General features: G+C 39.9%; 1 protein-coding gene across 1 annotated transcript; it reads left to right on the top strand.

The window, feature by feature from the left end:
* The first annotated feature begins 12,689 nt into the window (after window positions 1-12,689).
* Window positions 12,690-15,987, top strand: polr2j (RNA polymerase II subunit J). The gene is made up of 4 exons (XM_082170743.1): window positions 12,690-12,802; window positions 13,815-13,904; window positions 13,992-14,166; window positions 15,300-15,987. The coding sequence occupies exons 1-4, from the start codon at window positions 12,750-12,752 to the stop codon at window positions 15,333-15,335; spliced, it is 354 nt and encodes a 117-aa protein (XP_082026869.1). The 5' UTR covers window positions 12,690-12,749; the 3' UTR covers window positions 15,336-15,987.
* The last annotated feature ends 103 nt before the right edge of the window (window positions 15,988-16,090 follow it).

Raw genomic sequence — 16,090 nt, 5'->3', positions numbered from 1 at the left:
CAATGATATGATGTACACTGCACACTATAATACAAAATAGTATGTAGCCTAATAATACATGCAATGGAAAATAGTAAATCACATTTAATCATGAAAGTAAAGAAAGAAAAGATACTAGACAAGTAAAGATCCCCACAACATTATAGGGTGACAAATGTACACCTAAAAAATAATTGTGGTGCTATTTTTAAATGCAGGAACGGAACATTTAGGAACATAGAAGGAAACCAAACAATTACAATATTGTTCAAGGATTGCATGAGCTTTTTATGATTATACAACTTTAATTCCTAATTAAATTACTGTATGTGTCTTTCTTTTTGCTGATACAAAGCACTTTTTGCTGATTACTTACAAAGCACTAAATGGTTTAGCTCCGCAGTACTTGAGCGAGCTCTTAACGCATTATAGTCCTTCACGTCTATTGCGATCTCAAAATTCCGGCCAGTTAATAATACCTAGAATATCAAAATCGACTGCTGGCGGTAGATCCTTTTCCTATTTATCACCAAAACTTTGGAACAGTCTTCCTAACATTGTCCGGGAAGCAAACACACTCTGTCAGTTCAAATCTAGACTAAAAACACATCTCTTTGACCTAGCATACACATAACACATTATAGACTTCTATAATTCAATGTTAGGCTGCATAGATTAGGTCAGCCGGAACCGGGAACACTTCCCATAAATCCTGATGTACTCATTGCATCATAAGAAGGATGGCGTCTACGCTAATATTAGTCTCTCTGTTTATCCCGAGGTTTACCGCAGTCCGCCGGATCCAGGCCGTATCCAGATCGGATGGAGGACCTGCGCCTGGACATGACGACAACGCCGTCCTGAAGGGTCAACTAGTCTCTCCCCTGTGAAGGCCTCCTTCCCTTCCCTTTACCTCTATACAGATAAAAAGTTGTCAGGATAATTCCGTAATACGCATGTGCACACACCGTCAGCGTTCTCACAGGTTCACTTTTTTTGAAGTTTGGGAAGAAAGAACAGGGTTTTCTGTTAAAACGGTGTCGTGTTCATTAGCAGCCCCTAAGTTAATAACTAATGATCGTTGCGACGGAAGTGAATCAATCAAAACTAACTTTAGCTGAACAATAACTTTATTCTAAACCTGCTGTAAAGCCAAAACCATCTCTGTTACTTTAATTTCCTATTATCTCTGTAAAGCTGCTTTGAAACCATCTATATTGTTAAAAGCTCTATATAAATGAAGAAGGTGACTTAAATTGGTAAATTATAATCAATCCAACTAAGAGTAAATAGACATACATTATCTAACAGATGTGTTAGAGATATAAATTGATTGTGTTAGAGTTATAATCAGAGTAAGTTACTTTTAAAAGTAATGCATTACAATATAGCATTACTCCCTTAAAAAAAGTAACTTATTGTGGTACATAGTTACTTTTTATGGCTACTTTTGTGTCACTTTTCCTTACCAGGGCTGTGCTTGCTTGCTTGTTTTTTAATAACCCAAAAAAAAAAAAAAAAGTTCTATTTTTGGCAAATGAATAGTCATTTTCACACTAAAAGTGACATGATCCTTCGATGAGACAGCACACACGCCTCTGCACCTTCCTCCCAATTATGGGGACATAAGATGTGTCAGTCAATAAATCAAAAAAATAACTTGAATTACTTATTTGAAAAAGTAACTTAAATATTTTGTTGTAAATTTAAAAGTAATGCATTACTCTACCAGTTACTTTTAAAAAGTAATCTGATTATGTAACTCGTGTTTTTTGTAATGCATCACCCCAACACTGGTTATAACAATATCGAGAAATATAAATATGTACATGAATATTTACAGTCATTGATAGTTTATGTTATTGTTGGCTTACAGTTAATGGCGGCATACTCGATGAGCAGTTCCTCACGTTCACATTTGTGTCTTTTAGAGGTCCTTATTTACCGAAAAAGAGAAGTAAGCGATTGTAAAAAATAAAACCTCTTTCAAGTGGTCATTGCCTTTTATGGCTTGTTTCTCTTTTTTAAGTATCAGATTTCTTTCTAGTCAGATATCATTGAATAGTTGGAAACAGACATGACTGACACTGCTTCAGAAGACATTTTATAAAAGCCTTAGAATCATTTTCACATTATTTTACCACAGTGACAGCATTTCTCAAGCTAGAGGATTTCACAGGGGATTTTGGAAGATTTATGATGAAATATGTAACCACAAACATCCCCACATGTAGCGTCCTTAAACATGCAAAATGCTTACAATACAAGATTTGAATTACATCTCAACTAACCATAAATGGACAGGTTAAAATGACATTATATTTGATGTTGACAACCGTAAAAATACATCATAATAAAAATACTATTGTATGTGTTTGTTTGTGTGTAGTATTTTTATGGTTGTTAAATGTAACTATAAAAATGCTTTGGAATTAAATTTATTGTTAAAAAAAGAAAAGAAAAGTGCTACATAAATAAATTGGGATTAAACTTAAAATGTTTCTCTTCTCCTGTGTTTTTTTATACAATAAAGGGTAGAAAAAGATACATTTTAATACAAAGTCAGTAGTTTTAATATACTGTTTTAAATGATTGGTTTTGCCTGCAGTAACAACATAAACTCACTTTGCTAACAACAGGTTTTCGCTTTTATAATATCACCTTTTTTTTTGTAACGCATCATAAATGGATCTTTATTCATGAAATTATATTGCATTTATATTTTTGGAAGGGGTCCCTCATATCATCATATCTGGGGGTCATTGGCATAAAAAAACTAAATCTACATTGTCACTGTAGTTATTACTATAGTTTAATATTATTAAATATAAAATAATCAAAGCCAGGACTATATTATAATTCAAACTATCTTAATAGTTTGTAAATAATAATAATAAATATAGCAATTTTAAGCAGACATGTTCAGCTTTTGATGTGAATTATATCAAATATAAACTTGAAATACCCCCGTTCATGAATAAGATTCCTTGTGTACCTTTCTAAACATAATGACATTTTTCAATGACGTGTTACCACATTAACAATATTCAAAAAATGAAAACAAAAAGTAAATATTTGTCTCTGAGTCATTATTAAAGTTACATAAAATGTGGAAGAAGTGAAGAAACTTGTGAAAGACTCGTGGTCTGGGTGACTTCTTCGTGGATTTTCTTCACCCACACAAGACTTACTCCCTATGTAAACACACACACACACACACATCTTTTCCTTTTTTTTTGACTGATGTCTGCTTTTTCTCATAACTCTGCATGTGTGATATTTATAACATCTCGTTTTAATAAGAAAAATGCGAAAATGCGATGGATTTTATGGCAACTCCTCAATCTTCCTGCATTTACACAGTCTCCTCTGATATCATGTTGGCTTAAACAAGAAAACAGACTGTGAGATCATCAGTGCTTCAGTGTTTCCTGATACTGGCACCAGACACTGCTTGCATCACTACTTTTCATGCATTTCTATGAAGAATGACTAATAACATCGAAGAACTGTTTGAACCGAGGGCTATTTATTGTGCTTTAATGACAAAAATCCAAGAAAGCTGTCTGTTACCCAATTGCCAAATCACTGTTTATGTTTTACTCACCATAGCGCAAGGAGTTGTAAAATGTATGAGTCATATGTTGAGAGATTATGGTCATGAGGAGGACACGTTGGAACAAGAGCCTTCCATGTCACGACTGAACAATAAGGTTTACACAGGTTCACACTTTCTCTATTATCTATGTATATGTTTAATTGAACAAGCATGAAAAACATTGTTTAAATATTTTCCGATAAGGATCTGTAAAGCTTATTTGGATTTATTTTACAAAATTATGTTTAGAATACAGTATCCAAAGGGACATTTTTTTGCTAAGTTTGTTTAGTTTATGTTTACTATTTGTAATAGAGAAACTGTGGTGTGTCACAGTGTCTGGTTTGTGTATTCCTGGTGTCCACTAGAGGTCTTCTTCCCCACGGTGTCATCCATATTATGAACTGCATTCCCCACAATCCTTGTCTGTACCAATCACTGTTCATTGCACTCAGCTGTTCCCCGTCATTATTGTTCCCAGCTGTTCCCTGTTTCATTGTTAGTTCTGTGTGTATATATACCCTGGTTTTTTCAGTGTTTGTCACGGAGTCCTTGTCATTATCACGCCACTTCTGAGTACTGTTTCTAAGTCTGTTATTGCCCGTTGGTTTGTATGTTTATGTTTGATTGCTACCCTGGTTATGACATCTGTGCCTGGACTGGATTTTGAGTAACGGATTTCCCTCATTAAAGATACTTACTGCATTTGGATCTTCTCCTGTGTTTCCTAGTGTGGATCGTGACATGGTGGGCCAAATAGGAAATAATTATATGTAAATCTGAATATATAGGCCTACATTTAAATCTGAATATATATTTATAAGCCTGAATATGTAAATCTGAATATAATCATAACTATATATTCAGACTTACATTTATATATTCAGACTGTATATTCAGACTTATAAACTATGTATTCAGATTTACATTTATATAGTCAGACTTACATTTATATATTTAGACCTGCATTTATATATTCAGGCTTATAAACTATATTCAAATTTACATTAATATATTCAGACTTATAAACTATATATTCAGATTTACATTTATATATTCAGATTTATATTCTTATTTTCAGATTTACATTTATATATTCAGGCTTTTAAACTTATTCAGATTTGCATTTATATTTTCAGATTTATATTCATATTTTCAGACTTGCAGTTATGTATTCAGATTTGCATTTATGGGCAATTCTTAGACTACGGGCACTTTCATGTCCTTTGATCATATTTTATAAAAAACATTTAATTTTGAAAAATTAACACTTTCATAGTTAAATTTACAATGAAAGTACTTTAGGAACTTTTTACCGGTAGTCTACGATGATTTTTTACCTTTTTAAACATCATTATACATGCAAATATTGCTGTTTTGTGCTTGTCCCACACCCAGACGTCTGATCTTCAATAATGAAAAAGAAGTGTAAAAAAAATATTTATCTATTTTTTTTTTAATATGACTGAATAAAGTATCAGTAAAAGAATCAAAACATAATTGAGGTATTTAAGGTCAGACAACTATTAATGTGATTTTATATACAAAATGTAGTTGTCCCACAGTATTGCCGTAATTTCCACCACAACGCTGTAATGTCCCTGTCGGTACACGATCCGTTCCACCTGCACGATCCGTTCACGCATGCGCGTGGTTCCGATAGTGTAGGAAAACCGTGACGTTTTCTACTACGTAATTACGCGCATGCGTGAACGGATGCGATGGCACAACTTGCGGCATATTTGTGTAACGTTATCCCCCATTTAGCATGTTATGTTTTGAGGTTAATTTTTAATTAGTCAGATGTTAGATAATTATAGCCTATACTTTTTAAATATTGTGTATCCTTATTAAAGTAAATTAGAAACAAAACACCTGCAAGTGTACACCTAGAAGAGTAAAAATGACAGAAGGCTACGTTAAGTGTCGTAAATCATCGCAAAACAGAATTATCATTTGCGCATGTGCGTTTCCTACTGCGTCTACTACGCATGCGTGAAACGGATCGTGCAGGTGGAACGGATCCTGTACCGACAGTTCCTTTAAAAAGTTTTTTTGAAAGATTGTTTGGATAGTTTCTATGGAGATGAACAATGACATCACAGCACATGTCTGACATGGAGGAGATTTTAAATTTATTCAGCAACTTGGAGAAGAAAACTCAAGGTAAATGTTGCTTGAAATGAAAATATTTTTATTGTATGTCCTTTCCAAACATGGCGTAACAATAAATGAGTTTGTAAATAAATTGATTTTTTAACACAAATAGATGTATTTTGCATGCATGCAATGCTAACTACCAATTCATAGCTAATCTGTAATACTAGCTTGGATTTTTTTACAAAATACTGTAGGATTGTCATTTCCACCACCGTCATTTCCACCACATTACCTTCTTGGGTGGAAATGACAAAGGTGAGGTGGAAATGACATTTATGCTTACAAGGTGCAATTCATAGATTGAGTGGCTGCATATGAATATTTTATTATTATTAGATAATAAGTTATCTTTTTAATAAAGTTTTATTACAATTAGAATGTTACAATTACAATTTATGCGTAACTTACATTTTTTTGTGACTATTTGTGGTTAAAGTTGTTTACAGTAAGACTGTAACTGTTCATCTGGTTATGGAACCAAACAGACTAATGGATAATGATTTGTTAAATGGGTTTCAAATAAATGTTTTCTGTTATTCTACATGGACGTCCATTCATTGTCATTTCCACAACACCCAGTCATTTCCACCACCTCATAACTTTTTAGAAAATATGTACAAAATTCGAATCACTCATTAAAAATGTCTGCATAGTTTATGGGATAATGTTCCACTTAATGTAATAACACAAGTAGTTATTTTTCTGAAATGTATCTAACCAATGCAATATTATATTTCAGGTTGTGGTGGATGTAAGCTTTGTGTTTGGGCCTCATGACAATTAATTTACTTAATCCACAAATCTATGGTAATTGCAATATAGGTATAAACTGGTAAAACTATGTGTGAAAGTGGTCTTACACTGTTAAGAAATTATGTATATCATAATAATTTTAAATAATAATCAAATATTTACATGTGATGGAAATGACATTTGTTCAGTGCGGATCGGAAAATATGTCAAAAAACACCAATTTGTCTTATAATGTAAGTGCGTGCTCTTATGGATCATTAAACTGGACTAGTTATATTTAACTGTTAGACTGTGACAATTTTGATTTGAACACTTTTTTTTACCTCAAGTTCACAAGGCCAAAAGTGCCCGTAGTTGAAGAACCACCCTTATATATTCAGGCTTATAAACTATATATTCAGATTTGCATTTATCAGGCTTATAAACTATATATTGGGATTTACATTTATATATTCAGATTTACATTTATATATTTATTTTACCATTTAGATTTGTATATATATACAGTGGTGTGAAAAAGTGTTTGCCCCCTTGGTAAATATGATAAAATATGGCTGTAAAAAATAAATCTGCATATTTAATCCTTTTGATATTTTATTTTAAAAATGTGCAAAAATCTAACCTTTCATTGAAGTAAAATAATTGAAAGTGGGGGGGAAATCACATTATGAAATAAATGTTTTTCTCCAAAACACGTTGGGAACAGTTTGCCCCCTTTTATTAAATACACCAAATATTTGAAAAACTTCAAAAAATTCAGCTTTTTTTGAAAAGTTAGTTACTGTTCAAACATTTGAAAAGTAACTGACACTACTGGAACTTCAAACAGGACGGGTTCTATGGTCAGATGAAACAAAAACATTAGCTTTTTATGGCAGCAAACACTGCCTTTTCTGCCAGAGGTCCTGGACATCTAGTTCAGATACATGGCATCACGGATTCGATCAAATACCAACAGATAAAAAATCTAAACCTGACAGCCTGTGCTAGAAATCTTATAACGGAGAACAGGATGGAGAGATTGTTATGATGATGAGGAAGGAGAACCCAGGCGCAAACAAAGTACACTAAACACGATTTATTATAGGCAAAAAGGGGAAAATAAAGCCCACAATGGGGTAAAACAAGACAAGACTGAGGATACTAACTAGACTATAAACTTGACAGAAGACTAGACACTAACTAACAGCAAATACACGAACAGGATCTTCACAGGACTCGTAACGAAGACAGGATACTCACAGGAACTATTTTGCAATGACTCACATGAAATAATAGCACAGGCAAGCTTCACAGAGTAACATCACAGCAGTATTCACAATGAACCGACACAGGACAGAAAACATGAGGGGATTAAAAAGGGAGAAACTAATCAGGAACAGGTGACACAGGTAAAGCAATAATCTAACCAGGGACACAGGTGAAACAATGACTAAACAAGGGTAACAAGGGGGCGGGGTTACATGACGAGACAACGCAAGCACATGGCCAAACCAATGGCCATGTGCTGCACATGAAACATGGGCCTGTCATGATTCTGCCGCAAGACAAGAGAAAATCAAAGACAAGAAGGCAGAATCATGACAGAACCCCTCCCCTAAGGAGCGGCTTCCAGACGCTCCCTAAGGGAACACTAAACACGTGACATGACAGACTGAGACAAGGACACAAACCAACAAAACATGACAAACAACAACGGCAAACATGAATAAACAATGACAGGATTGGGGTGAAAAATCAAAAACAACAAACAAGGCAGGGGAGGTGGAGACAACACAGAGTTCAGGGGGGGCAGTCCAGGGTGGATGGGAGGACTGGGGGGAAACATAAAGTCCTTAGGGGGCAGTCCAGGGTGGATGGGTGGACTGGGGTCTTGGGTGGACAGGACGAGGGCTGACGGCGAGGGGTCCGGGCAGACATGGATGGGGACCCACGAGGGGATGACTTGGGGGAAACAGTCCGAGGCTGGGAACTCGCAGGGGTGCTATCTGACTGAGGAACAGAAACAGAAAGCAGCGGGACAGGAATCTTGACGGGGGACACAGGAGGCGACACAACAGGAGATAAGACAGGGGATACTGCGGGTGACGATGGAACAGAAACGAAAACAGAGCTCCCCGAAGACGGCTCAGAATTAACGCTCCCCATCACAGAATCGGGAAGATCGTCGTCAGCAGCCGACTGGGGTACGGCGCTCACGGCAGCCGACTGGGGTACGGCGCTCACGGCAGCCGACTGGGGTACGGCGCTCACGGCAGCCGACTGGGGTACGGCGCTCACGGCAGCCGACTGGGGTACGGCGCTCACGGCAGCCGACTGGGGTACGGCGCTCACGGCAGCCGACTGGGGTACGGCGCTCACGGCAGCCGACTGGGGTACGGCGCTCACGGCAGCCGACTGGGGTACGGCGCTCACGGTGCACTTAGAATCAGTGGACTCAGGACAAGACTTGACTGACTTGACGGGGACTTCAAGAATCTGGACAAGACGTTTAAGGTATTCAGACATTGTCTCGGCAGCGACGAGGACAGGCATCTTCTGATGAGCAGAAACCGACCGCAAGACAGCTTCAGCAGCTGAATCGGCCGCTTCTCTCTCTGCAGCGCTTGCAGGAGCGGGCTCTGGCACAGCGCTTGCAGGAGCGGGCTCTGGCACAGCGCTTGCAGGAGCGGGCTCTGGCACAGCGCTTGCAGGAGCGGGCTCTGGCACAGCGCTTGCAGGAGCGGGCTCTGGCACAGCGCTTGCAGGAGCGGGCTCTGGCACAGCGCTTGCAGGAGCGGGCTCTGGCACAGCGCTTGCAGGAGCGGGCTCTGGCACAGCGCTTGCAGGAGCGGGCTCTGGCACAGCGCTTGCAGGAGCGGGCTCTGGCACAGCGCTTGCAGGAGCGGGCTCTGGCACAGCGCTTGCAGGAGCGGGCTCTGGCACAGCGCTTGCAGGAGCGGGCTCTGGCACAGCGCTTGCAGGAGCGGGCTCTGGCACAGCGCTTGCAGGAGCGGGCTCTGGCACAGCGCTTGCAGGAGCGGGCTCTGGCACAGCGCTTGCAGGAGCGGGCTCTGGCACAGCGCTTGCAGGAGCGGGCTCTGGCACAGCGCTTGCAGGAGCGGGCTCTGGCACAGCGCTTGCAGGAGCGGGCTCTGGCACAGCGCTTGCAGGAGCGGGCTCTGGCACAGCGCTTGCAGGAGCGGGCTCTGGCACAGCGCTTGCAGGAGCGGGCTCTGGCACAGCGCTTGCAGGAGCGGGCTCTGGCACAGCGCTTGCAGGAGCGGGCTCTGGCACAGCGCTTGCAGGAGCGGGCTCTGGCACAGCGCTTGCAGGAGCGGGCTCTGGCACAGCGCTTGCAGGAGCGGGCTCTGGCACAGCGCTTGCAGGAGCGGGCTCTGGCACAGCGCTTGCAGGAGCGGGCTCTGGCACAGCGCTTGCAGGAGCGGGCTCTGGCACAGCGCTTGCAGGAGCGGGCTCTGGCACAGCGCTTGCAGGAGCGGGCTCTGGCACAGCGCTTGCAGGAGCGGGCTCTGGCACAGCGCTTGCAGGAGCGGGCTCTGGCACAGCGCTTGCAGGAGCGGGCTCTGGCACAGCGCTTGCAGGAGCGGGCTCTGGCACAGCGCTTGCAGGAGCGGGCTCTGGCACAGCGCTTGCAGGAGCGGGCTCTGGCACAGCGCTTGCAGGAGCGGGCTCTGGCACAGCGCTTGCAGGAGCGGGCTCTGGCACAGCGCTTGCAGGAGCGGGCTCTGGCACAGCGCTTGCAGGAGCGGGCTCTGGCACAGCGCTTGCAGGAGCGGGCTCTGGCACAGCGCTTGCAGGAGCGGGCTCTGGCACAGCGCTTGCAGGAGCGGGCTCTGGCACAGCGCTTGCAGGAGCGGGCTCTGGCACAGCGCTTGCAGGAGCGGGCTCTGGCACAGCGCTTGCAGGAGCGGGCTCTGGCACAGCGCTTGCAGGAGCGGGCTCTGGCACAGCGCTTGCAGGAGCGGGCAGCTAGAGATGAAGAGCGAGAGGCTCCCTTTCTCCTCTTCTTTCTCCTTGAACGCGAAGCCGAATCTGTAGCTGGGCTAGCGACCAGTTGGAGATGTTCAGCTGGAACCGTAACAGGAGCAGGGATGGCGTTCTCGGGCAGCGCTGACTCGGTCGAGGAAGACTCAGACGGGGAATCCCAGGAAACTCGTCTCCCTCGTTTACCATGGAGAACAATGGGAACAGAAGAGGCCTCAGGAGAAGTGGAACCAGCCGGATCACCAAGGGCAACAACGGCCAGGACACGACCCTCCGGGACTACAGGTAGCGAGGCAGGTGTAGACAAGATGGAGCCCCGCATCTCCCTTCGAGATAAACAGTCCACCAAGTCAGTAAACGGCCGGTCTACCAACTGCTCTCGTTCAGCAAGAGGCGGAGGAGTGTTGAGACCCGCTATGAAGTAGCGGTTGAGAAGGGTGTCAGGGAGGAAGAGTCGCTTCTCATGAGCGACCCGAGCGTACTGTCTTATGGACCGCTCTCCCTGAGGCGGAATCGGCAGCTTACCGATCCTGACATCTGAACACGTCTTGTGCCACCACTCCTTTAAAAGTTCCGCTTGGGACTCAACGGGCGAGGACCTTCTGTCTGCTGGGTTCGATGCTGGTCGGTTCATTCTGTTATGATGATGAGGAAGGAGAACCCAGGCGCAGACAAAGTACACTAAACACGATTTATTATAGGCAAAAAGGGGAAAATAAAGCCCACAATGGGGTAAAACAAGACAAGACTGAGGATACTAACTAGACTATAAACTTGACAGAAGACTAGACACTAACTAACAGCAAATACACGAACAGGATCTTCACAGGACTCGTAACGAAGACAGGATACTCACAGGAACTATTTTGCAATGACTCACATGAAATAATAGCACAGGCAAGCTTCACAGAGTAACATCACAGCAGTATTCACAATGAACCGACACAGGACAGAAAACATGAGGGGATTAAAAAGGGAGAAACTAATCAGGAACAGGTGACACAGGTAAAGCAATAATCTAACCAGGGACACAGGTGAAACAATGACTAAACAAGGGTAACAAGGGGGCGGGGTTACATGACGAGACAACGCAAGCACATGGCCAAACCAATGGCCATGTGCTGCACATGAAACATGGGCCTGTCATGATTCTGCCGCAAGACAAGAGAAAATCAAAGACAAGAAGGCAGAATCATGACAGAGATTCTGTATGGAGGAATGGTCTCTGATCTCTTGTCAGGTGTTCTCCAAACTCATCAGGCATTATAGGAGAAAACTCAGAGCTGTTATCTTGGAAAAAAGAGGTTGCAAAAAGTATTTAATAAAAGGGGGCAAAAAAAATTTCCCAATGTGTTTTGGAGAAAAACATTTATTTCATAATGTGATTTTCACCCCACTTTCAATTATTTTACTTCAATGCAAGGTTAGATTTTTGCACATTTTTAAAATAAAATATCAAAGGATTAAAAATGCAGATTTATTTTTTACAGCCATATTTGATCATATTTACCCCCCCTCCCTAATGCCCCCCCCCCCCCCCCCCCCCCCCCTAATGGCTCGCCCCCCACCCCTGGAGGTCAAGTCAATTTAATTTGATTTTCTTTATAGCGCCAGATTACAATTTGTTATTTTATTAAACAAACTAAATAGTCCTTAAGTAATATGTTATTTATCTTATTTCCATGATGGCATGTCTTTTCTGTCTGTGTTTGTGCATTTACAATTATCCCAATGAGTGCGCAAGCAGTCACATGCAATTATGCTATAGCCTACATAAATATGGTAAGTAAATAAGTAAATAAATATCACTGCAGTAGGGTGTGAAATAATTATTGATCCATTTAAAATTTGTTTGATTGTTGCACAGCCATGAAATTCAGCATATTTTTTGAATTACAGGTATGTTAAACAAATTGAAATTATAAAAAGTACGAAGAAATGTGCGAAGTAGGCCTACAAAGAAATGTGCAAAATCGAAAAGAAAACATTAGGTTTATTTTCAAACCATTTCAACTTGTGATAAAATAATCTTAAAATACACACACAAATATTTAAGAAATTTACTATAAAAATAAGGTTGACATCTTTATAAGCCTTTATTGAGCGTCAGTATTCTTTTCATCAGTTATTGATTTACGTCTTATCACTGCCCTCCAGCGGTCTTCACCCAACACTGCGCTTAAGATTGGTCGTGTGTGAAACTGACGTAGTGCGCATGCGCAGTGTGGTGTGCGTCCATTAGCAGGAGGAACGCTGCTGGGTTTCAAACAGGATGAACGCGCCACCAGCATTCGAGTCCTTTTTACTATTCGAGGGAGAAAAGAAGTAAGTGCAGTGCAACGCAATCTCTACTATTAAGTGATACTAATGGATAGCTGCCTATAATGAAACAAACAGTCAGCTGGAATACAGGAGGTAGCTTCAAAGTGTTTAGCTTGTTGGCTAACGACAGATATTGTGAGCCCATCTGTACAAAATAAAATTAATTAATAAAAAAAAAACAATATTGCGATTTTAAGCAGACATGTTCCACTTTTGGGGTGCTAGACAAGGACATTTTTATATATATATATATATATATATATATATATATATATATATATATATATATATATATATATATGAAGAGTTGAGATGCAAAAGCCTCGAACATTTTCTTCTAAAATGATACATTTTATCAAGCTCGTATATTTAAGTTCAGTAATTTCACTTAAATGGCAATGAAAATGACCTATTAATTGTCATTTAAGTGAAATTACTGAACTTAAATATACAAGCTTGATAAAAATTATAATTCTTGAAGAAAATTTCAGATGGCACTTAGAGGCTTTTGCATCTGAACTCTTCATATATATATATATAGTAGCACATTTGAAAATGTGACTACGTTTAGTAAGTTATTCATGAACACCCCTTTTTCCAGCTTATATGTTCTAATCTATATATATATATATATATTAGAACATATAAGCTGGAAAAAGGGGTGTTCATGAATAACTTACTAAACGTAGTCACATTTTCAAAAAGTACCGCATTAACAAAAGAAAAAAGTAAATATTTGCTCTGAGCCATTACTGAACGACAGGTGGTAAGTCTATGTATGTATGTATGTATGTCTGTATGTATGTACACCTATATATTAATGTTTTTGGATATTCTTTAGAATACCATGGCACATGTATATGGTGTTTAACCAGTACTATAATATTTATCAAAGTATCACAATTATTACCTTTCTTTTTTTTTACCATGGTACCGCCACAGTACTGTTTGTGAATGAGTAAGAAAAAAATCTAGAAGCACTTGTCTAATATTCCTGCTCAACTTCCTTTTCCAGAATCACAATAGTTAAAGACACCAAGGTGCCGAATGCATGTCTGTTCACACTGAATAAAGAGGATCACACGCTGGGGAACATCATCCGCTCGTAAGTCTCTGATGGCCAGACATGTTTGAGTCGTTACTGGGACACTCTGCTGGTTTGTGTAATCGACCTGTGACATGTTTCCATAAGGCAACTGCTGAAGGACCCTCAGGTGCTGTTTGCTGGGTATAAGGTTCCTCATCCTCTAGAACACAAGATTGTGATCCGCGTTCAGACGACACCAGACTACAGTCCCCAGGAAGCCTTCACTAATGCCATCACTGATCTGATCAGTGAGCTGTCCCTGCTGGAGGAGCGATTCAGGGTACGTGTCGTATGCATAGCATAACAGATTGTTTCGAAGCAGCTTTAAAGTAACAAACAATCAATAATAAGTTATCAAATATATGATACATTTAAATTCTTGTGGCAGTTCTGTTCCCCATGTACAAATTATGTACTTATTATTGCTATTACAATAACTGAGTTCTAAACTTTCAGTTATATTTTTATTTGCTAACTTCTTATTTTATTACTGACTGCATACTTGAGTTTTATAATGTTTGAAATTTAAACTAGTTAGTCTAGTTTATTAGTTAGTTGTTCTTTAGGCTGCTGATTTTTGTTCATGGTGCTCAGCTGCAACAGAACGTTTTGCAATTAATGTTTGATATCTAAATGTTTGACTGGAGTTTTATTTTCTAACATATTGGAATTGAAACTTAGCCTAGAAATCCAGACCTAAATCTGAAAGATTAATGGTCTGGCATCGACTAATGAAAATCGGCCAGCTCGAGGGGCGGCACCAAGCATGCGTTTGAAAATCTCACTGCACGCAATTGGATAACACTAGCGGCACTAACTGGTAGATTAGACTCTTGCCGTATCCGGTCGGCAAAACAGCAAAGACGTCCTTCTTGCAAAGGAACGATTCGAGCGCCGTCTTCTGTTCCTCTTTTAGATAAAAAGCCAAGTCTAACTCGTTCATTGTAGCGGCCAAAGCCGTTTCAAACAACTGGTATTCATCCATAGCCATCTTCCAATGTTTACTAATGACTTCGACGTCACAGCGCTGTCGTCATCTCGCCTATGGCCCGCCTATATCAGATAACCCGATGTGATTGGTGCAGCTCGGATACAAGGGCATATTTAATGAGCATCATTACTCAATGCCAGAGTAACTTCAAATTGTGCTCTCACAAGAACTCTGGATTTCCAGGGTAATCGAAACGTTTCGAAAAGTAGACCCCAAAAACAAAATCAAGACTTTGTAAAAGGGCTCTTTAAGTGTCCCAAACTAAGGAAGCCAAATGTGACAGTGTCAGGGAACCTAAACTCCATCAGGTGACTGAAATGGAGGGAGAATCCAGTTCTCCTCTGGCCAGTGAGGGCTGATGTGATTTGATTTCGCAGTACTGCGTATCAGTCTTGTTTACTAATTTACCTTTTTTATTTTAGGTTGCCATCAAAGACAAGCAGGAGGGAATAGAATGAAGAACCATCACTCCACTGGATGACAACAACTTATACTCAACTAACTGAATTGCTACAATACTCCCATTTATTTATTTAAATTTTTTAAATTAGGGCTGTGAAACAATGTTTTGTTTACATAATATATGTGTGTACTGTGTATAATTATTTTGTATAAATGAATATACACACATGCATGTATATTTTTCAAGAAAAATGTGTTAGTTATATTTAAATGATATATAAATATACATACAAAAATTTCTTAAATACATTCATGCGTGTGTGTATTTTTATATTTTATATTTAAAAAACAATTCTACACAGCACACGCATATATTATATAAACTCAAACTTTTATTTTGGATGCGAATAACTGTTTCACGGCCCTCATTTAAAAATGACAGCTGACAAGCTCTCAGAATAAATAATATAAGATCTTTAACAGCCTCTAACAACATTGAGGTTAAGATCTTTGGAGTTCCTCTTCCAATATTGGTTTTCTAACAAAGCATACTGGTATAATAAATCAGATCTTGGAACATTCTTTGAAAATGCACATTTTCATTGCACATCAAGCTTATGTTCAAGGAAATTATTTCTTCTTAAGTGCCCCACTTAATTGTGATGTACTTTATTTTTGTTGTTAATAAATTGCCTTTTTTTAATGAAATGCATTGATTTGTGATTTACGCGAGTCTTAATATTGTCGCATTGTTTCATGGGTTTGTGAGACATGTGGCTTTTCGAGATGGGAACTGATAGGCCTTCAGTTG

The sequence above is a fragment of the Leuciscus leuciscus genome (assembly GCF_965113295.1).
Source record: "Leuciscus leuciscus genome assembly, chromosome: 5".
NCBI lineage: Eukaryota > Metazoa > Chordata > Actinopteri > Cypriniformes > Leuciscidae > Leuciscus > Leuciscus leuciscus.
Note: the sequence above shows the minus strand (reverse complement) of the source record. Positions and strands in the feature narration are given on the sequence as shown.

Coding starts and splice junctions, on each gene's coding strand:
- polr2j (XM_082170743.1), top strand. CDS start 12,750: ATGAACGCGCCACCAGCATTCGAGTCCTTTTTACTATTCGAGGGAGAA. Junction 12,803..13,814: donor CTATTCGAGGGAGAAAAGAA/GTAAGTGCAGTG, acceptor TTCCTTTTCCAG/AATCACAATAGTTAAAGACA. Junction 14,167..15,299: donor TGCTGGAGGAGCGATTCAGG/GTACGTGTCGTA, acceptor TTTTTATTTTAG/GTTGCCATCAAAGACAAGCA.